The sequence below is a fragment of the Sturnira hondurensis genome, unplaced genomic scaffold, assembly GCF_014824575.4.
Source record: "Sturnira hondurensis isolate 20B ecotype Veracruz unplaced genomic scaffold, ASM1482457v3 Scaffold0001020, whole genome shotgun sequence".
NCBI lineage: Eukaryota > Metazoa > Chordata > Mammalia > Chiroptera > Phyllostomidae > Sturnira > Sturnira hondurensis.
The window spans coordinates 292127-314362 of NW_028073651.1; the positions used below are offsets into that span (position 1 = coordinate 292127).

The following is a 22236-nucleotide window of genomic DNA, read 5'->3' on the forward strand; positions in this document are numbered from 1 at the left end:
GGGCACGGCTTCCCCGCACTCTCAGCAGCCAGCGCTCCTACGGTGCTCTGACCAGGACGGCGCTCTGACCAGGACGGCGTGGGAGGCTGAGGAGGGAGAAGAGAGTGCAGGGTCACCCTAATCCCTTCCAACCCCAAATTCTCAGTGCCAGGCTGGCCATTCTTTAACTGGCTTTTGCTTGTAGACATCACAGACCAGACCAGAACAGGCGAGGTCGGTGGGGCAGGGAAAGATTTGTTGTGCCAGCCGCTACTCTTCTGTCCACACCCCCTTTCTCCTCTCCGCAAAGCTGCTCGTGTTAGGGTGCTGACCACTGCCGCCGCTCTTCGTCTGCCCTTTGTCACCTCAGAGGGTCTCACGAGTGGCTCCCCCGCCCCTCCCCACAGAACCTGCACGTGTACATCTCAGAGCACGAGCACTTTACAGACTTCAACGCCACGTCGGCCCTCTTCTGGGAGCAGCACGACCTTGTGTACGGCGACTGGACCAGTGGCGAGAACTCAGATGGCTGCTATCAGCACTTTGCTGAGCTCGACATTCCACAGGTGGGGACTGCTCCGGGTGCCCAGCCCAGGGCCACTCGACCTGCCCCGGGGGACTTCCCTTGGACCAACCTCCAGTCGTGCCTTCTGGAGCCTAGACTCCAAGCCCAGCTGTGCCCTCAGCTCACATGCCGAGTGGCCACATGCCACTCTCTGAGGCCTCTGCTCCATGGCCTGCCCACAGCTCCACGCGGATGGCGCTGGCATTGGCCTGGGACCCTGCCGACTACCTCCGGGGCTGTGTGTTTCTAGGTTTAAACCAGCGAAAGATCAGTAACCGTCCCTGGGCGGGTGCGGTCACTGCTACTCAGGCAGGCAGCCCTGACTGAAGTAACAGTGAGCGGCGATTAAGCACTTACCATGCTCAGGGCACCACGCCAGGCCAGCTGGTGTAAACCCTCCACCACCCTACAAAGTGGGGACTTCTCTCCAGTGATGAGGACACGGAGGTACAGAGAGGTTGAGTGACTTACCCAAGGTCGCATGGCTAGTGAGAGATTCGAACTCAGGCTGTCTGGCTCTGGACTCTGCAGCCCCAGATGTAAATTCTGCCCCCCCCCCCCAAGAAACCCACCCGGACTCTCAGGCAGCCGCCCTGTCCTGTCTGTCACACCCAGCCCTGCCCACGCTGGGGCTTGTCGTTACCTGGACGTGGGTCTGTCCCCATGATGGGACTGTGAGCCCCCTGAGGGTCAGGCTGGAGCTGTCTTGGTGACCAATGTGCCCAGCTCTATGCCCTTAGCATGCAGCTGGTGCAGAATCAGTGCACATTGAACGATCCGTGAATTTGCTGAGTCAATGAAATCGATCTCTTCTTGGGGCTGTGCTGTCGTTCATTTCTCCCTGGCAGGTCCCCTCAGCATCCTGAGGGGAAGGGGCACGTCTGCGGTATCTCTGTCTCGGTCTATGGGGGCGGCTGGACGTGGGGTGTGGACACAGTCTTTCTGAGGCAGATCTGCTACCCTGTGTTGAGGGGTGGCTCCCACTGGGGTTCATGCCCAGGCCCCTCCCTCCCTGAGGTCCCAGCCAACCTGAAGGACAGCAAAAGCCACCCCCAAGGACTTGGGCCTGACCCTCCTTCCAGCTCTGAGATGGGAGGGTGTCTCAGCTGCACCTGGTGTTAATTTATGGAGGTGACCAGCTGACCGAGAACTGGAGGTGGGGAAGCTGTGAGGGGCCTGTGTTGGGAGGGGATTCACTGTTTCCTTCTCCCTGCCGGCCCGCCTTGCAGAGCGTCCAGCAGAATGGCTCCATCTACATCCACGTATACTTCACCAAGAGTGGCTTCCACCCCGACCCTCGGCAGAAGGCCCTGTACCGCCGGCTCGCCACAGTCCACATGTCTCGGAGTAAGTCAGTCACCACAGCCCTGCCCCGCCGTCCAGGCAGCGAGAAGCCTGGGCGCCTCAAGCCAGTACAGGACATTGAATCCCAGATCTGCAAGGACCAGCAGAAACCCTGTGCCCAGGGTGTCTGAGGTTGTCAGGCACCCCTTGTGCTCTGTGGGCACCCTTTGGGCAGATGGGAGAGCAGTAGGCTTGGAAGGAGCAGGTGGACAAAGGGACTTTCGACGGGGAGGTGATGGGCCAGCTTCTGTGCAGTACCTGGCATGGTGGGAACAGAGGCTCAAAAACAGTCTGTTTTTATGCAGGGTGGGCTGACACTCCAGAGCAGTCTGTGAATGGACAGTGGGTTGATAGACACTCACAGAGTAGCCTGTGAGTGGACAGCAGGTTGATGGATACTCCAGAGTAGACTATGAATGGACAGTGGGTTGATGGACACTCCAGAGTAGACTATGAATGGACAGTGGGTTGATGGACACTCCAGAGTAGCCTGTGAGTGGACAGCAGGTTGATGGATACTCCAGAGTAGACTATGAATGGACAGTGGGTTGATGGACACTCCAGAGTAGTCTGTGAGTGGATGATGGGGTTGATTTAATGAGGAGGGGGAGACAGGAGGACCTTTGTCTCATCCAGTGTGACCTAACCGCGTCTGTGTCGACCCAGCTTGTGTGAGTGGCCCTTGNGGATAGTGGGTTGATAGACACTCCAGAGTAGCCTGTGAGTGGACAGCAGGTTGATGGATACTCCAGAGTAGACTATGAATGGACAGTGGGTTGATGGACACTCCAGAGTAGTCTGTGAGTGGATGATGGGGTTGATTTAATGAGGAGGGGGAGACAGGAGGACCTTTGTCTCATCCAGTGTGACCTAACCGCGTCTGTGTCGACCCAGCTTGTGTGAGTGGCCCTTGGGGAGTCCTGTGGGACAGTGCCTCACTCCCGTTTGACCTGTTTGCACGGGGCCTGCGTGGTGGTGCCGTGAGCCCTTGGCTCTTGGACACACACCTCGGAACAGTGCCCTTCCTGGTCTAGGCAGGGTGCCGAGGGCCCTGGAATTGGGTAAGGCCCCCATTCTCAGCCTCGCTGGCCCCCAGCTGGGGCTGAACCAACCCCTGGGGCTGTGAGTGACCTCTGAGAAGCCCTGGGTCAGGGATAGCCATTCATGACCTCTGACACGGCGTTACACCGAAATGGACTTTCTCTGCCCAGGGCGTCATCTTAAACAACTTCTTACCTCTTGTTACAAGTACAGTTCACTCTTGAATAGCACAGGGGTGAGTGGTAGGGGCTTTCTGCACAGTTGAAAATAGGTGTATAAGTTTTTAAATGTTTTATTTATTTTTAGAGAGAAGGGAAGGGAAGGAGAAAGAGAGGGAGGAACATCAATGCATGTTCCTCATGCTAGGGACCTGGCCTGCAATCCGGGCATGTGCCCTGACTGAGTCGAATCAGCCACCCTTTGGTTTGCAGCCTGTGGTCAGTGCAGTGAGCCACACCAGCCAGGGCTGTATGTATAATTTTTTTGTTTTCCTTTTGTATGTATAATTGTTTTACTCCCCCAAAACTTAGTCGTCCCCGGTACCCGCGGGGGATTGGTTCCAGCACCCCCAGCGGGTACCAGAACTCGAGGGTGCTCCAGTCCCTCGAACACAGTGGCGTGGGTCAGCGCACACGGTTGGCGCTCTGCAGCCAACTGTTCCCAACCACAGATCAAAGCCAGTGCGGGTGTTTATGTGTGACATCCTCACGGAATGGACCTGTGCAGTTCACAGCCATGTGGTTCAGGGCTCAACTGTGTGTGGTTTAGAATTCAAATGATCACCAACACATTGAAACTCATTAGCCCCCTGTGCCCTCCTTTCCCTCCTCCCCCAGTTTCCGCCCCCCCAGGCAATGACTTTCAAGTTCATTTAGCTGTTTCTTCTGCTTTTAATCCCCAGGCTCCCCATGACAAGCTGATACCTCAGTTTCTTGCTTTTTTAGTTTGAGACATTATTTCCTGACTTCCTACTTTGGAAGAGGAAATCCCAACATATTAACATAATTTGGATTAGATTAACATTCAGTATTCAAATGACTGAGGGCGTGACTCTTATTTACATCTGAACCACACTGTGAACTTAGTTTTTTTTTCTTTTCTGTCCAACTTCTCCTCTTTCATGAGGTCCGTGGGTGTTGGCATATTTTTGCTTTTTCTTCGTGTCATTGTCCTGGAGTCCACTGTCTTCTGATTCTCTCTCACGGGAATCCTTCTCTGTACTTTCCTTTTTTTTTAAAAGATTTTATTTATTTATCTTTAGAGGGGAAGGGAAGGAGAGAGGGAGAGAAATATCAATGTATGGTTGCCTCTGGTGTGTCCCCCGCCAGGAACTGACCTGCAACCCAGGCATGTGCTCTGGCTGGGAATCGAACTGCTATTGTGTGGTTCGCAGGACCGCACTCAATCCACTGAGCTACACCAGCCAGGGCTCTCTGTACTTTTTGTACCTGAGTTTCAGCTGTTCTGGCGAAGGCTTTTTTTTTTTTAAGACTTTTTATTCATTTTTAGAGAGCGGGGAAGGGAGGGAGAAAGAGTGGGAGAAAAACAACCTATAGTTGCCTCTCACATGCCCCCTACTGGGAACCTTGCCCACAACATAGGCATGTGTTCTTAACTGGGAATCGAACTGGCGACCCTTTGCTTTGCAGTCCAGTGCTCACTCCACTGAGCCATACCAGCCACGGCTCTCCTGTGAATTTTGAGAGCTCCATCTTGCTTTCATTTTCCTTTACCTGTGGATTTGATGATCCATCTTGTTGTTTTGGGTGGCACAGTAATGGATTTTCTTCTATTCGTGTGGTTATGTCTTTCTTACATATTTAGATAAAAAATGTCCCAGCTTTGATTGGTGTGATTCAGTGGGTTGGGAATCATCTCACAAGGCAAAAGGTCGCCAGTTTGATTCCCAGTCAGGGCACATGTCTGGGTTGTGGGCCAGTCCCCGGTTGGGGCTGATACAAAAGGCAACCAGCTGATATTTCTCTCACACATTGATTTTTCTCTCCCTCTCTTTCTCCTTCCCTCCCCATCTCTAAAATTAAATAAATAAGATCTTTTTTTTCAGTCTCAGCTTTTTTAAATACAGTTTATTGATTATGCCATTACAGTTGTCCCATTTCCCCCCTTCATTCCCCTCCACCCTGCACACTCCCTCCCCCCACAGTTCCCCCCTTTAGTTTATGTCCATATGTCACAAGTTCTTTACTTTCTACATTCCCCACAGTATTCTTGCCCTCCCCGTCTATTTTCTACCTACCATCTATGCTGCTTATTCTGTGTACCTTTTCCCCCTTCTCCTCCCACTCCCCTGTTGCTAACCCTCCATGTGATCTTCATTTCTATGGTTCTGCTCCTGATCTAGCTGTCCTCTTGGTTTGCTTTTGTTTTAGGTGTGGTTGTTAATAACTGAGTTTGCTGTCCTTTCACTGTTCATATTTTTTATCTTTTTTTTCTTAGATAAGTCCCTTTAACATTTCATATGATAAGGGCTTGGTGATGATGAACTCCTTGAACTTGACCTTATCTGAGAAGCACTTTATTTGCCCTTCCATTCTAAATGAAAGCTTTGCTGGATAGAGCAGTCTTGGATGTAGGTCTTTGCATTTCATGACTTGGAATACTACTTTCCAGCCCCTTCTTGCCTGTAAGGTCTCTTTTGAGAAATCAGCTGACAGTCTGATGGGTACTCCTTTGTAGGTGACTGTCCCCTTATCTCTTCCTGCTTCTAGAATTCTCTCCTTCATTTTAATCTTGGCTAATGTAATTATGATGTACCTTGGTGTGTTCCTTCTTGGGTCCAACTTCTCTGGGACTCTGAGCTTCCTAGACTTCCTGGCAGTCTATTTCCTTTGCCAGACTGGGGAAGTTCTCCTTTATTATTTGTTCAAATAAGTTTTCCACTTGTTGCTCTTCCTCTTCCCCTTCTGGTACCCCTATAATTTGGATGTTGGAACGTTTTAAAGATGTCATGAAGGTTCCCAAGCCTCTCCTCATTTTTTTGAATTCTTGTTTCTTCCTTCTTCTCTGTTTGGTTGTTTCTTTCTTCCTTCTGGTCCACTCGATTGATTTTAGTCTCAGTTTTGTTTCCATCACTATTGGTTCCCTGTGCATTTTGCTTCATTTCACTTAGCGTAGCCTTCATTTGTTCCTCTAATTTGTGACTAAAATCAACTAGTTCTGTGAGCATCTTGATCACCAGTATTTTGAACTGTGCATCTGATAGGTTGGCTATCCCTTGGTCGCTTAGAATTATTGGCTCTGGAGCTTTGAGCTGTTCTTCTTGAGCCATAATGTTTTGGTCTGTTCACACCTGTTACGTATGAGGGGCGAAAGCTTAGTTGTTCACCAGGGCGGGTCAGCCCAGTCGCTGGGTTGTGACTGGGGGCGGAGTCAGAGAGGGAGCAGTAGCATTTCTCTCTCTCTCTCTCTCTCTCTCTTTCTCTCTCGGATTTTGGTCCCCTCTGCCGCTTCCCACAAGCAAATTGGGCTCTTGTAGTGCTGGTTTTCTGGGTGGGTGGGCTTGTGTACATTCTAGGACCCTATGGGTCTCTCCAATGAACTCACCTGTGAGGCTGGAATCCTCTCCTGGCACCTCAACCCCCGAAAGTTTTTCTAATTGTTGCTTTTAGGCTTTATTTCCTGGCGCTGGGGCCCTGGTTTGCGCAGTCTGTCTCACTGCTCGATCCTTTGTCTGGTTCGCGTGCGAATGTGTGACTGCGGCCAGCCGCCTTGTGCCCTCACTAGGTCCACACGTTGCCACCCCACACCTGGGATCTACCAACCGCCACCTGCGAGCCCGGGTTGGTCCAGCCGCTTTTTCCTGCCACTACCCTGCTCCGCCAGCCGCTGACTCCGCCCCTCTTACTGGTCTGGCTAAATGGTTCGTTGTTGTCAGACTTCGGTACAGTTCAATTTTCTGTCTGTTTTGGTTGTGTTTTTGTTTCTAAATCTTTGTTGTCCTTAAATTTGGTTGTGGGGGGGGGAAACTTGGTTGTGGGAGGAGGTACGGTGTTTCCACCTACGCCTCCATCTTGGTCGGAAGTAAATAAATAAAATCTTTTAAAAAATAAAAATATCCCAGTCTTAGTGGCTGGGACCCCAGACCAGCCATCTTGGGCAGGATGGTGCGGAGGGGCCAGGTCAAAGTGCCGCATTTTGCAAAATGTGCTGAAGTAACAAGAATTCGTTCAGAGACTATTTTTGTGCCACAAGAAGTAAAAGCCGTGCAGCTGTAGAGTGCGCTAGAAATGCGACATCCGGGGTTGGCTGCCGTCGGGAATCAGGATCCTGGCTCTTTGTCAAGTACGGATGGACCTTGCGCTGGGAGGGCAGCTCCTCCTGCTTCAGTCAGCAGACGCGCCTTCAGTCAGCGCCCCCCTCTGTTGGGGGGAGTGCTGTGGCTCCCCTTGAGAAAGATGTGAGTGAAGCTGAAGAGAAGTGTAAAGATTTAATAACAGTTGCCCCCGGCTGTCATGGCTCGGTGGATTGAGTGCTGGCCTGTGAACTGAAATGCCGCCTGTTCGAGTCCCAGTCAGGGCACATGCCTGGGCTGCCGGCCAGGGATCCCTGGTTGGGGGTGTGCGAGAGGCAACAAATCGGTGTGTCTCTCATATGTCAGATGTTTCTCTCCCTGCTTTCCCCTCGCTCAAAAATTAATAAATAAAATAAAAAGATTTGATAAAATGCACTGCTGAGAAACTTGCAGTGGGTGAAGTCTCACAGTCTGACTCCCCGCTCTGTGGTGCAGTCCCCGTTTGTGGGGAACACGAGAAGTAACTTCAGAGGGGAGAAAGTCACGAGCTCCCGACGTGAAGCAGCTCCCCCCACCCCGCGATGGCGCAGCACAGAGTCAGAAAGACTTGTAGCAACGTTAGGCAGAAAGGACCAGGCAAGCACAGGGCAGTGTTCCGGGGACTCGGCTTAGCGCCTGTGTCAGAGCAGGCCTTGTCATCGTGTGTCCTCCGCCCCCAGGCCGCATCCCTCGGAGCTGTGAGCTAGGCCACAGAGGCCTCAGAAGCCAAGGAGCTCGCCCGTACTGGGGAAGGAAGTGAATGGAGAATCGCCTTGGAGGAGGAACAAAGCTTTAGGGCAGCGGGTGATGAAATCACTTGTGCTTCTAGAGTGCCAGGCTCTAAATTTTGTGCACTTAACCTTGATCACGCTTTGGTTTTCCTTCTCCGGAAGTTAGGTTGGTTTAGGTTGAGGTCTTACAACCAGTGGAACTGGAGAGAGAAGAAAGGCTTTTGGGGAACAATGGAAGGATCATTGAAATTCGAGGAAAGATGTCAGTGGTGGAGAGATTATTCCGTGACTAGGTTCTAATGTTAACCGGACCCACTGAGGTGTGGCCCTTGTCACTGACCCATATCAGCATGCGCCACCCCCACCTCCACGCCCAGTGATGTCATTGTTATTACGGAAGTACCACTGGCTGTCGGCGAAACTGGGAGCCACTCCAGGTCATGATTGGACTGTCTGGATGTGATGTATTTTTATAATTTCTATATTTAAAAAATAAGCCAAATAAACACGTGATTTAAAAAGTTTAAAAAGAGCCCTGGCTGGTGTGGCTCAGTGGACTGAGTGTTGGCCTGCGAAGCTGAGGGTCGCTGGTTCGATTCCCAGTCAGGGCACATGCCTGGGCTGTGGGCCAGGTCCCCGGTGCGGGGCGCGTGAGAGGCAACCACACATTGATGTTCCTCCCTCTTCTTCCCTTCCCCTCTCTAAAAATAAACATAAAATCTTTTTTAAAAAAAATTAAAAATGGGGGGGTGGGCAGGGTTGGGAATATAAGACAGAAAGCTGTACTTGAACAAGAATTAAATAAAAAAATTATTAAAAAAAAAAGTTAAAAATGAACATCCCGGAGGATGACCTTGTTTTGTTACTATCTACACTGCACTGCACAACAGGCCGGCGGCTCAGTGCACTTGGGTGCTGAGCTCTGTTTTAGGTGAGCGAGTCCGGAATGTGCTCTTTGGATGTTCTGCCTGCTGCCTTCCTTTCGGAGATGCGGGCAGAGGTGAGCTGAGGGGGTGTGGCCTGCAGGGGCTGTCCCTAAGGACAGGTCCAGTTCTGCAAGTGGGATTCCTCAGGGCCCTGGGGTAGACATGCCTGACACCTCAGAGGTTGCCTTGAACATGACCCAGGTGGGTGGCCGCTCACTTGTGTCCCATCGGCCCTCACTGAGGCCAGTCTTTTTTGTGGTTTTGCCTTTGGAGGACAAGATCCTTGTCTCCGTGTGGTGAGGGGAACTCAGTCACAGGGACGGTTGTCAGTGTGGGCTGCGAAGTAGCCTGCCGCCAGTGGACCTGGGAAGCCCACCAGCAGCGCCCAACCTTGCTGCATAGCTGGGACCCCTTGAAACAGGGACTGGGGGCTGGCCACCTATGTCCAGGATGAAGGGTGAGAGTGTGGGAGCAGGACGGCTCCTCCCACGGGGCCAGCACTCGGGACACCAGAGCAGCACTGTCCCCAGAGACACAGTGCCAGCCACTGTGTCATTCTGACTTATAGTGGCCACGTTAGAAAACAAACTCTAAAGTTACCGTTAGTAATAATTGTACTGAGTGACATACTGTCGTTTCAACACATAATCAGTATGAAAATCACTGGGATTCTCTTACATTCTTGTTCTTCCTCTGCGCCGAGTCTCAGGGTCGGTGTGTGTCGCACGCGCAGCGCACCGCCGTTTGGTCAGCCCCGGGGCCTTGTGTGGCTGCTGCACTTCTAGGAGCTTGAACTCCGAGAAAAGGGGGCTCTTTCCTCCCCATAGAAGCCAGGTCTGTTTTGCATTATCATCCCATCTGGGTGCTACCAGGCTGTAGAGTGTTGTCCACCTGAGCCAAAGCCTCTCTCCTGTGCCTCCTCCCCCAGGGCCCCTGGGGCCCGGCAGGGCACGGCCCCTCCCTCCCCTGGATGGCCTCTCCCGGGTGTGGAACAGCGGCGGAGCATGTCCCTCTGGAATTTGTTCTTTGGGATGCCCACCCCCAGGTGTTCACTGCTCCCCCTGGACCTGGGGACAGAGTCTCAAATGCTTTGGTAATGATAGAGGCAATGGTGTGATGTCTGTGTTATCAGTACGAGCTGCAGGCCCCGGGCCGAAACCCTGAGTCCGTTCCAGGAAATGTTTTTGAACGTGAGATCGTGTGTAGTATCCAGATGCCTGAAGCTCTAGTTCTGAGTGGGAAGGAAGGATCTGGGCCCTGTGGTTCGTGTGTATGTGACATGCAGGGACACTCTGCCTGGCTGGGCTCTGTAGAGAAGAGAGCCACTTCACAGTGCTCCTGCCAAGAAGGGGTGGGGCTTTTGTCCCCACTCTCCAGAGGAGGGACCGAGGCCGGGGGAGTGACGACAGCTAGGACGTGAGTGACTCCAGGGCTCGTGCGCTTGGCCAGCGCCCTTTCCCATCTCTCCTTGGCTCCCAGGGGCGGGATGGAGAAGTCACAACAGGGGCAGGCTGCATTTTTTCCCAGCATAGGGGAGAGCTGAAAAGTACCCAAGCAGGGTGGGGGTGCGGAGATCAGACACAAGCAAGCACCAGCTCCTTCCTCCTGGCAAGTCTCGGCAGGGCTCAGGGCAGGGTGGTAGAGGGCCCGTGGTCAACCTGGCCCCTGCAAGAGGAAGTGAGGCTTCTCCTCCTGGCTGGGGATTCACAGCCCCAGAGCATTTCTCACACCAGTGGTTCTGGGCCTTCTCCGGAACTGTCTGCAGCTCGCCCGTGTGTGCTCACGAATCCCTAGTTGTCACGGGGCACTCACCAGGGGCCTCTCCCCTCCTGGGGTTCACAGACAGGCTGAGGGGGCAGACAGCAAATAAACGAGTGGGCACGAGAATCGGGGGCAGTGTTGGCATTGGGAAGGAAAATAGAAATGGGGAGGAGCGTGACTAGCTAGCCTCCTTGTGTGGGTGCAGAGGGAAGCCCTGTGGGAGATGGGCACTTAACCAGGCACTTGATGGGGGAGGAGCCAGCCAGGAGATCCCAGCCATGGTGGACCTGTGTCAGGGGGAAAGAGCAGTGTGACCAGAGGCCCTGGGCTGATGCATGTGAGAGAAGAGAGGCAGGTGAGGGCCAAGACTTCCATGGGGCTTGTGAGCATTGAAGGCGCCCTGTTCGGGCGGCAGAAGCCGTCTGGGGTTTAAAGTGGCGGGAAAACAAGATCAGACACTCCGTTTAGAAGAACTGCTGGCCACCCTGCAGAGAGAAGGTCATGGGAGGCCAGCAAGGAGGTGGCTGCAGTCATCCAGGAGGGGACACCATGGCTGGCTCAGTATGGGGCCCTGGAGGGGGAGTGGTAGTTGGATTGGAGGCATGTGCGGGGGTGGGGGGGTGCGTCCCCAGAACAGGCAGGATGGAACCGACGCAGCAGGTTGAGGAGCAGGAAGAAGACTCCATATTTTGGCCTTGCGTCACCTGGTAGATGCTGGTGTCGCTGTGAAGATGGGGGAAGCAGGACCGGATGGGATCTGAGAGGGCAGCTCGGGCTTGCTGGTCGCTGTTCCCACGAGCTGGAGAGTGCGGCAGTGGGAGTTGGGGAGCCAGTGAGCAGCTCTGGGTGGGCAGGGGCCTGGGGCCTGGGGGACCGCCCATCGGCCCGCTCTCTGCCGCCCCTGCACAGTGATCAACAAGTACAAGCGCCGGCGGTTCCAGAAGACTAAGAACCTGTTGACAGGAGAGACAGAAGCTGACCCAGAGATGATCAAGGTAAAGAGCAGAGCTCTCGGGCCCTGGGGGCGGCGGGCTGTTCACGGCCCAGCGCCAGCCTGTGTGGCTCTCACCCGTCACCACCCCCGAGCCACTGCGGGGGCTCCGTCAGGTCTTGTCACCTCTCTGACCTCAGTTTCCCTCTTTGGACATGGGGTTGGGAAGCAGGGCTACCTCTCAGGCAGTGGGAGGATTCCGGGGGAGGGTGGGTCCTTCACTCTTCCCGTTTTCAGGTGGGGAGACCTGCCTAAAGTGTCAAAGCCAGGAAATGACAGGGCAGGGCTCACACCGAGCAGGCAGAGCAGGGACCGATGACGAGTCTCCAGTAGGAACTGTGGGCAGGCAGGGGGCACCGGGACGTCAGCCGTGCTGGGTGCCAAGGACCTTCCTTTCCTGCTTGGCGGTCCCCGGCAGGCGGTCGGGAGTGTGGAGGCTGCACGTGGGCCCCCCTTTCGGCTTGAGTTTTCCGCTCTGTCAGGCGGCTGGGGGTGCAGAGCTGTGGGGTCTATAGAGGGTGGTGTGGGGGTGGTCAGAGTGCGCCCCCAGTCAGCGATCGCTGTCATGATGGTCTCGGGAGCCCTCAGGAAGAAAGGGAGCAGGTGTCTCCGAGCTCCATCACCCCCGTCTCCCCCCAGAGGGCCGAGGACTATGGACCCGTAGAGGTGATCTCCCACTGGCACCCCAACATCACCATCAACATCGTGGATGACCACACGCCGTGGGTGAAGGGCAGCGTGCCTCCGCCCCTGGACCAGTGTGAGGCCCCCAGCTCCCCGGGGCTCCTGACCAGGCTTTGTCCTTGTCTCCTGGGTCTCCATCTACCTAGCCTCCCACCCTGCCCCAGCCCTCCCTAGATACGCCCCTTTCTTCCTTGCACCCCCCCTGGTGACCCTAGCACTGACCACCCAGTGTTTCTAAGCCAGTCTGCAGACAAGGCCCCTGCAGCCCGTGAGCTGTTTCCAAAAAAATGTGCGTCAGCTGCTGACTTGAAATTGGGACATCATTGCTTAAAAAACCCAGGTTCTTGACCTCTTTGATAAAACCCTGATACGTGCTCACCCTTGGGGCTGCTGTGGGCTGGAGCTGAGCCAAAGTTGCCCCCTTCTCTGGGGCCTGCCCAGCCCTATCCCTTTGCTGAGACCAGATGGCCCTTCAGCCTTGTGGCACAGCCACTAAATGTCCCATCCTCCAGTCTCTGTCGGGGCCCATCTGAATTTTCCGCCTGGTCCTGGAGGGCCTAGGGGCTCTCCCTAGCTGAGCGGGTGCCTGTGGCTCCAGCCCAGGCTGAGCAGTGTCTCTGGCGTGTGCCTGTAGACGTGAAGTTTGACGCCGTGAGCGGTGACTACTACCCCATCATCTACTTCAACGACTACTGGAACCTGCAGAAGGACTACTACCCAATCAACGAGAGCCTGGCCACCCTGCCGCTCCGCGTGTCCTTCTGCCCACTCTCACTCTGGCGCTGGCAGCTCTATGCCGCCCAGAGCACCAAGTCGCCCTGGAACTTCCTGGGTGATGAGCTGTACGAGCAATCAGACGAGGAGCAGGACTCGGTGAAGGTAAGGTGAGGTGGGGTGGGGGTGGGGGTTTCCCAGCACCCTCCTGGGCTGGGGAAGGGGAAGTGGGCCAGGCTGGTGGCCTGGGGACCTCCGGCCAGTGCTGCCCTGACCAGTTTCACAACCTCCCAGGAGCCCTCCCCTCCTGCAGCCCTGGCTGACACGGGAGCCCCCATTCCGAGGCGCCTGTCACCCTCCTATCACAGCCGTTGTGTGACCTTGGCCAGGCTCTCCAGGTCCGGGCCTCCCTGCCCTGCTCCATGGCCAATTTCTCCCCAACTGTGGGCTCTGACCTGATGTCTGCTCACTGGCACCGTGTCCTGGAGGATCCCCTGGTGTCCCCATCTTTCTCTGCCTGTGTCTGTGATGCTGAGACTCCATGCTGCCTGCCTGGGGTTGTCACTCCATCTCCCTGTCACCCTGCCTCTCTCCCTGTTGCAGTGTCCCTGTCTCCCACCATCTCCCTCTGTATCACTCAGCCACCCCTCCGTGCCCACCTGTCCATCTCTGGCCAGCATGCACTCTCCCACTCTGGGCAGCGCTGGGGCCAGGTGTGTAAGCAGGTTCTTCTGGGGGTCCAAGAGGAAAGGGGGTTGGCTCATTGAGGCGCTGCATCGATCAGCCCCACAGAGAGGCCATGGCAGTGCTCACAGGGGTCTCCCCCTGCCCCCCCCAGGTTGCCCTCCTGGAGACCAACCCCTACCTGCTGGCACTCACCATCATCGTGTCCATTGTCCACAGTGTCTTTGAGTTCCTGGCCTTCAAGAACGGTAGGGGTGGGACCTTGGGGCCTGTGAGAGGCTGTGGAGGGCTGAGGGTAGGAGGGTGCCTGAGGGGGGATAGGGCCTTCCCCCCTCTTTTCCCTCATTCCCCATAGGTTCTCTCCCTACTGGGGGTCTCTCAGTCCCACTCTCCAAGGCCTGGTGCACTGGCGAGGATGATGACCCCAAAACTCCCAGCCCAGAAACTCCCGTCCACCGGGCGTGGTGCTTGGGGAGGGGCCGGGCCGGGGAACTCCAAGGCCTGGAGCAGGGAAGCCCCAGAGCTGCGCCCATGACCCTGCCCAGCAGGCTGCCTGCTGGGAAAGGCCTCCTCAGGGCTGAGTGGACAGGGCGCACCGGTGGGAAGGTGACAGCCAGGTCCCCAGAAGGCCCCTACATTCCAAAGGTCAACAGTAGTAGTGGTGGTTGGGGGGTGAGGGGCCCGGCCCAGTGCCCTCACTGGTGAACTCGTTGAGTCCTCGCAGCCACAGCCCCGCAAGGAAGCCTTCCATCACCTCCAGGCTTATTGAGGAAGCGGAGGCTCCGGGAGGTTCAGTCACCCAGCTCTGATGAGCAGAGCCAGGGTTGGGATTCAGGCAGCTGGCTCTCGCACCCCCTTGCGTCTCCTTGGTCCTGCCTTAAGACAGCATTGCGTGATTAAAAGTTTCATTCTAGAAGGTTGTACCATCGAAATGGAATGGGAAGTGCCGAGCGCTGGTAGGGAGTCCATTGGCCGGGGCCTGTGCAGGTGCGGGCTCACAAACACTTCTGCTGACCATGAGCTGCATCAGCTGGGGTCCCTCCTTTCCTGATGATATATGAAGGCACAGAGCAGGCGGTCACTTGCCCGCTCACCGAAGGGCGGTCACAGAGCTGGGCTGTGGGCCCCGGGTGAGCCCGGCTTTACACTTCATGCTTGCTGCCTCCCTGGTTGGAGCAGAACTTGGATCTCCTTGCCCCCACTAGACTCCCATCTGCAGACCCATTCTCCCTGGTCGGGATTGGGGAGGCTTCTGTGAATATCCCCTTTAAATCTCAGGGTCGGATGGGGTTGGGGGGGGGCCTGCCAGGTGTGCTGGAGCTCCGGAATCAGAACCAGAGCCGGGGGTGGGCTGACTGCCAGGGCTCACAGCCTCACTCCCCGAGTGCAAAGCTGGCCGTGCGTGACTGCAGTCCAGGCTGCACAGTGGGCGGCCTCCTGTGGCTGCAGGTATTCAACACTCCACCCCGGCAGAGTCAGATGGTGCTGACAGGGAGCCCAGGGCTCAGAGGGGGCTGACCTGGGCCCTGTGGGCTGGGTTAGAAACAGGGGCTCCAGTTAGAGGCCAGAGCCCCGGGTTCTCGTGTGTACCCCAGGCGTCTGCTGGCCGCTTCCCTCACGGCCTCGGGGCAGTGGGCCAGAGGGGTTGGTTTTGAAGTGCGTGTCCCAGGTCCTCCCAACCAAGAGAGGCAGCTTGGCCCCAGGGTGGATGGCCCAGGTCTGGTGTCCCCAAAACCCAGCTTCCAGCCAGATTCTTCCAGGCCAGGCTGCGAGGCCCTTAGCAGCACTCTGACCAGCCCTTAGCAGCACTTGGTGCATGGTGAGCACGTGGGATGTGGCAGCAGTTACTGTCACCAGTCAAGGGACTCCACGCAGAGAGGGATGTCAGATGTGAAGACGGCAGAGGTTCTGCCTGCAGTGCTCTAGGTAGCTCCCGAGAAGCAGAGGCTCCTTATGGGTTGGAGGGGGGTCGTGTGCACCCGTACCCCTTGGGGGACCCAGCACCTAGCCTGGGTCTGAGGAAGGAGGGACCCCTGAGAGCCGCAGGAAGGCCTCAGCTCAGCTTGTGGCTCCCCACTCCTATACACAGACATCCAGTTCTGGAACAGCCGACAGTCCCTGGAGGGCCTGTCTGTGCGCTCTGTCTTCTTCGGCGTCTTCCAGTCTTTCGTGGTCCTCCTCTACATCCTAGACAACGAGACCAACTTTGTGGTCCAGGTCAGCGTGTTCATCGGGGTCCTCATTGACCTCTGGAAGATCACCAAGGTCATGGATGTCCGGGTAAGGCTGGGCGGCTGTGCTGTTGTGGGGCTGCCAGGGGTTGGGAGGGGGCCTGTCTAGTCGGGCAGGCTCTGGAGCCGGCCCCTGGGTGTTTCCCAGCGCCTGCTGCACTCCTAGGACCAAGGGGATTTTCACACCAGGGGATTTTTCGGGTCACATGTGGGGCAGGGGAACTGGGAACAGTGGGGAGGGGCAGGGTCTGGAACAGACATGGGGGGTGAGGGGAGCCAGCCCTGCAGCTGACCGTGGCCCCCCTCCCTGTCTGCAGCTGGACCGGGAGCACAGGGTGGCAGGATTCTTTCCCCGCCCAACCTTCAAAGACAAGTCCACGTATGTTGAGTCCTCAACCAAAGTGTATGATGACGTGAGTATCCCCCACGATGGGCCGCAGGGAGGGTTTCCAGGCACTGCACACTCGTGGGGGACAGGGGCGGGTGACAAGGCATCTGTCTGTGGGCTGACAGGCCCGTGCTCCATGGCCTGGCACACCCTCCAGTGTTACCTACTTGCCATGTGTAGTTCCTGTCTGAATCCAGAGTTCCCAGGCCACCTGGAAATTCCCCTAGGCTGGCCTGCCAGACCAGGTGTGGGTGGGTCAGGACAGGGATCAGGGGTGCTGGGTGGGGCCCGAGGGGCTGGGTCCTAACCACCACCCCCCCACCACCACCCCCAACCCCCGGTGCCTTACAGATGGCGTTTAGGTACCTGTCGTGGATCCTCTTCCCACTCCTGGGCTGCTACGCCGTCTACAGCCTTCTGTACCTGGAGCACAAGGGCTGGTACTCCTGGGTGCTCAGCATGCTCTACGGCTTCCTGCTGACCTTCGGTGAGCAGGCCTGCGCCGCCCTTCACACCTGGTTTGGGCAGGCGCTCAGCAGACTGAGCTGGGCCGTGCTGGGGACTCAGCAGTGATCCCGTCGGGCTGCCCTGGCCCGGCCCTCGCAGTACTCAGGGGCCAGTGTTGGGGGCAGACTTGTCCCCAGACAGGGACAACCCAGGGTGGGCAGGGGTGGTGCATGGGTAGCCTTGAAGGGACAGTTGGTCCGGTCTGGGGATCAGGGAGGGCTTCCTGGAGAGGACGGCCCTTTTAAGTCTTCATCCTCAGGGGACCCACACAGTAAACAAGCAGCCTGTGATGGGTCCTGGGAACGGGTCGAGGTGAGAGGTGCACGTTAGTTGGTGGTCAGGAGGCTTGCCCGCGGAGATGATGTATATAAACAGGTGCAAAAGATGCCAAAGGAGGGAGCCGCCCAAAGGCCCTCGAGTGGGCCGTACCTGGGGGGTTGGAGGCAGCAAGGAGGCCATTGTGGCTGGAGTAGAGTGAGTGAGGGGGAGGCAGGAAGTGAGGTCAGAGGTCAAGGATCGGGACACCCCTCTCTGCTCATGGCTGTCCCCTCACCACCACCACAGGCTTCATCACCATGACACCCCAGCTCTTCATCAACTACAAGCTCAAGTCTGTGGCTCACCTGCCCTGGCGCATGCTCACCTACAAGGCCCTCAACACCTTCATCGATGACCTCTTCGCCTTTGTGATCAAGATGCCCGTTATGTACCGGATCGGCTGCCTGCGGGACGGTGAGGCGCAGCAGGCGGGCAGCCGGGTGGGCGGGCGGCTCCCGCTGGAGCCGGGCAGGCACAGGCAGGACTTGGGGCTCTGGGCTGAGGGAGGTGTCCTGTTCCTGGGCTGGGGGTCAGCCCGAGGGGGCTTGACCCACCTCTGCAGGACCTCCCCACCCCCGCCTGATGGTGGGCCAGTTGGGCCCCTTCCCCTCACACTGCTCTCCTCACCTCACCTGTAGATGTGGTCTTCTTCATCTACCTCTACCAACGGTGGATCTACCGTGTCGACCCCACGCGGGTGAACGAGTTTGGCATGAGTGGCGAGGCCCCGACGGCAGCGGGGGCCCTCCCACCCCCACCCACTCCCGCCCCTGCCGTGACCACCGCTGCCGCTGGGCAGGAGGCCTCTACGCCCCTGCCTGCCCAGTCCACCCAGGGGGCAAGTTCCACCACCACCGAGCCCCAGGACATCCCTCCAAAGCCAGCAGAGGACAAGAAAAGGGATTAACTGTTCCTGGTCCTCACCGTCCACTCTGGCTCCTGGTGACCACCTCCCCTGCCGACCTGGTCCCCTCGCCTCCCTCCCTGTTGCCCTTTCCCTGGACAGATTGGGCCGGGGCAGCGGGAGGCACCCCCTTGGGCCAGGGCCCAGTGTGTGGTGTGGGGGTTGGGGCCGGTCAGGGCACGTGGTTTGTGGAGGCGCTGTCTGTCTGTCTGTTCCTGTGTTCTAGCCATCTTGCCCCGCCAGCCCAGCACCATTGGGAATCACGGTGAAGCCGACACGGCACTGCTGAGGGGTGGGCCGGGCCGGGGAGAGGCCAGGGCCCTCTGTGGGACGCCCACAGCCATCCATCGTCTTGTCCCGCATCCCTGACCAGCCCTTCCTCCCAGACGCCGCCCTTTAACACAGTCTGGATTTAATAAATTCATGTGGGTGTTTAACTTAAACTCAACAACCCCCCTCCTCGCGCCTTCCTTCCTCTGACACCTCAGAGAGCAGGTGTGGGTGGGTCTCCCAGGTCTGGGAAGGAGACCTGCAGGGCGCAGGACACGATGCTGGGCCAGGCCCCTTCCCACCCTGCTCCCCCTCCCAGCAGCCCTCTGGTGAGCCTTCCATAACTGTCCCCATTTCACAGATGGGGGAGCTGCTGGCTGTGATGTTGCTGCACTGTGCTCTGACCCCTGAGGCTGTGTCTGGCCAGCTGAGGCTTGGCGCCTTGCCTGAGTCCACTTACTGCGTCTGAGCCTCATGCTGACAGGTGGGGCAGGACCCCAGGCTTGCCCCGTGAGCAGACACCCACCGCCCAATCCATTTTTTCACCAGGCTTCCTCATTTGGCAGTCCTGGGACCCTGGACAGGTGACCTCCCTGGTCCTGACTTTTGAGCTTGCCTCCCGGGGCCGCCGCAGGAGTGAGTGCACACTCACTCCCAGGGGTGCCCAGCTCTAGTGCTTAGAGCTGTTGGGTGTCACCTGTGTCCCCAGGACTATCATCGCCAAGGACCCAGAAAAGCTTAGTGCATGGCTCATGCGCACCAGCTTCTGGGACTATTTGCCCCTTTATAGGTGAGGAGACTGAGGACTCTAGGTGCCCCTGCTCTCGGGCGGGTTGGAATCCAAATTCCCAGATTGATAGATTGAGGGGGTGGTGTCATCGACACAGCAGGGAGGGGAGGCCTCTTGCTAAGGACCATGGCCTGTTCCCTGTTCCCTGAAGCTTCGCCTGCTACCCACCCTGGAGAGCCAGGCAGGCAGGGGGGTCCATGAGGCCCTGGCAAGTGCTGATGCACTCAGCCCCACGTGTGCAGGTGCCCACGCACACACAGAGTGCTGCAGGTTCTTCCACCCCTCAGGCAGCCTTGGCCGGCTTTGCTCCCTTCCACGCTCTGCACTACTCCAGGGCTCCTGGTGCCCTAGGGGGAAACCCAGGCTCCACAGCATGGCTCCACAGAGCCCAGAGCATGGGGGCTCTCAGGCCACCTGAATCACTGGCCTCATCTTCCCTGGCTCCTCCCCCCACAGCTGCACACCCCAGCCTTTGGCAAAGCCCATCAGCTCTACCCCACAAATGCTCAAGGGTCTCACCTCTTTACTTCCACTGAGACCACCTGGTCCAGGATCCTTCTTGCCTCCTAGGGTCCCACACAGCCTTCTCCCTGACGTCCTGCCCCTCCCACTCGCTCTCCATCCAGTAGCCAGAGAACCTTCTGAAACAGAAACATGACCTTTCCCATCCCCTATTCAGAACCAACCATGCCTCCCCAGCACCCTTGGGACAAGAACCCAGGCCTAATTGGTGATCCAGACCTTGGGGAGAGGGGACTTCTTAACCCCTATAATTCTGTCTCTCTTGCTTTAATTTGCTGTGATCTCATCCGGCTGTAGACTGCTCTTTCCTTACCTGGGACACTTCCCGGGCACAAAGTGCTTTTTACCTCACCCTGTGCATCCTCCAGGTTGCAGAGCCAATGTCTCCTCCAGGAAGCCCTCCCTGACCACTCCCTCAGCACTACCACCCCCAACTCCTTGGGCTCCCACATCCCTGCCCTGCTCACTGTGGGTCATCACTGGGGACAGGTCCTTCTCTACTGGACTGAACCCTGTGAGGAGAGAGATAGGACTGTCTTGGTCACTTCCATGTCCTAGGCATGGGTGTGGAGAAAGGTGCTGGAGAAACATTTGCTGAGTGCATGCACAGTCCTGACTTGCACAGACACACACACGTCCAGAAATGTGGGCCTTGATGGGGCCCACATCCACACTGGTGAAGAGACGTAATCTGTTGGCATGTGCTCCCTGAGCCCCTCTTCTGGATGTTGCCCTGAGCTGGGGGGTTCTGTGTACATGTCAGGGACCAAGACAGCCCCCGGTCTGCCCTGAAGGGGCTTAGTTCAGCAGGCGGAAGTCCTGAGCACTAAGGATTTCTGACATGCCCTTTCACGTGCCCAAACCAGTTGTGAGGCCTGGCATTTGCAAGGGGCAGAGGCTAATCAGGTGGGCTCCTGCTCCTTGTGAGCCCGCCTCTAGTCTTTTAAGTGTTGTATGCAGTTTATTTCATTAATTAACTGTTTTAATATTGATGTCCTCACCTCCACCACTCCCCCAGTTGTCTCCACTCCAGCCTCCTTGCTGTTCCTCGAACATGCCATGCATGTTCCCGCCTCAGGGCCTTTGCACTTGCTGTTCCCTGTGTCTCGAGTACTGTTCCCATGAATCCTTGACTGTTTCAGCTCTTTGCTCAGATGTCATCCCAGACCCTCCCTCAACTCCTAACCCAAGTAGTACCCCCCAAATTCAATTTGTATATTGTGCTTTATTCTGTAATACTCCACCACAATCAGACATGTACTCGCTTATCCATTTCCCATTTGTCTCCCTCCCTTGGATTTCAGTGCCATGATGGGAGAGCACTGAAATGGTCTTTTGTGTCCCTTGCTGTGCCCCCAGCTTTTGGAGCAATGCCTGGCACCGTGACCCTGTGTGGAACAATAACTGTGTGTAAGTCAGATGTCCACAAGAGCCAATGGGAAAACCCAGAGGAATTAAGAACTTTGTCCAAAGTCTCGCAAAGTAATGTGACACAAGCATTTAGAACACGAAAGTCTTAGGACGGTGCCTGGCACATTTAAGAGCTGTATACAAGGGCCAACTGTTACTAGTTTCTTATATAGTCCTCCACCCACCCTGTTACACCCATTTTACACACCAGGCTCAGAGTGGTGAGGTCAGTTGCCTAAGGTCACACAGCCGGTAGGTGGGAGACCTAGGATTTGAACCCAGGCACTCTGATTCTGGACCCTCAATCATAACCTCTCTTGCAATGCCCTTGTATCCAGCCTTTTCCAGCTTTTGTGTAATCTTTAAATGTTTAAAAAAGCACGAAGAATATTGCACATCACATGAAAATGATACAAAATTCAAACTTTAATACCCATAATTTGTTGGAACACAGCCATACTCATTATTTCTATGCTGTCTGGCAGCTTTGGTTGTATGGTGGAGTATAAGACTGGCCCTCAAAGCCCAAAGTGTAGCACATTTGCTTTCTGGCCCTTTGCAGTTCTAAAAAAGATTGCTTGATATTGGCTAGCAGCGCACCAACTTGAGCTTATACCCACATCACCTGAAGGTGCTGGGCCTGCCTTGGTGAGGGCTGTGTCCTAGTGCAGGCTCTGGGACACAGCAGGTGCTCAGTGGGTGTACATCTGATCATGAGTCACTGAGTGTGGGCCACGGAGGTGAGAGGAACCCTAGATTGTACATGTGCAGACAGCACACACTGGTCAGGGCGCCTGACGCCCGAGTTGGAACCTAGTGGCACCCAGTCATTCTGAAGGACCGGAGGCTTTAGTACTATGATCTAACCAAATGGCTGCCCCCTCCTTGAACCACAGCCTCCTTTCTGCAAGAATCCTTACTACATCACAGGCCCTTGATGAGAGTGTGAGGTAAAGCTTTTGTGAGGCTCCCAGGTAGGCACTTTGCTCAAGGGTCAGGCACACGGCTCTCTTGTACAGTGGGGCAACACTGTCATCATTCCCACACTGCCTGACTGAGCCTTGGAGCTATAAGTGCTCTGGGTTATCAGGAAACTGGAAGGGGTTGTGGGGAGGAATAGAAGAGCCATCCATTCATTCAATAAACTTTCATTGGGTACCTTCAGTGTTCCAGACGCTGTTCCTG

At 56.2% G+C, this 22236-nt stretch overlaps 1 protein-coding gene across 1 annotated transcript in view; it reads left to right on the plus strand.

Annotated features, from left to right (window-relative positions):
- Positions 1-18507, plus strand: part of CLPTM1 (CLPTM1 regulator of GABA type A receptor forward trafficking) — a 30927-nt gene extending 12420 nt beyond the window's left edge. Inside the window, exons 4-14 of the mRNA XM_037058216.1 lie at positions 387-545; positions 1774-1891; positions 11548-11633; positions 12269-12389; positions 12948-13192; positions 13866-13959; positions 15801-15991; positions 16260-16355; positions 16682-16817; positions 17402-17569; positions 17794-18507. Of these exons, the coding sequence (XP_036914111.1) occupies positions 387-545; positions 1774-1891; positions 11548-11633; positions 12269-12389; positions 12948-13192; positions 13866-13959; positions 15801-15991; positions 16260-16355; positions 16682-16817; positions 17402-17569; positions 17794-18062 (1683 nt within the window). The 3' untranslated portion in view covers positions 18063-18507. The remainder of the gene's footprint in view (positions 1-386; positions 546-1773; positions 1892-11547; positions 11634-12268; positions 12390-12947; positions 13193-13865; positions 13960-15800; positions 15992-16259; positions 16356-16681; positions 16818-17401; positions 17570-17793) is intronic.
- Positions 18508-22236: the final 3729 nt, after the last annotated feature.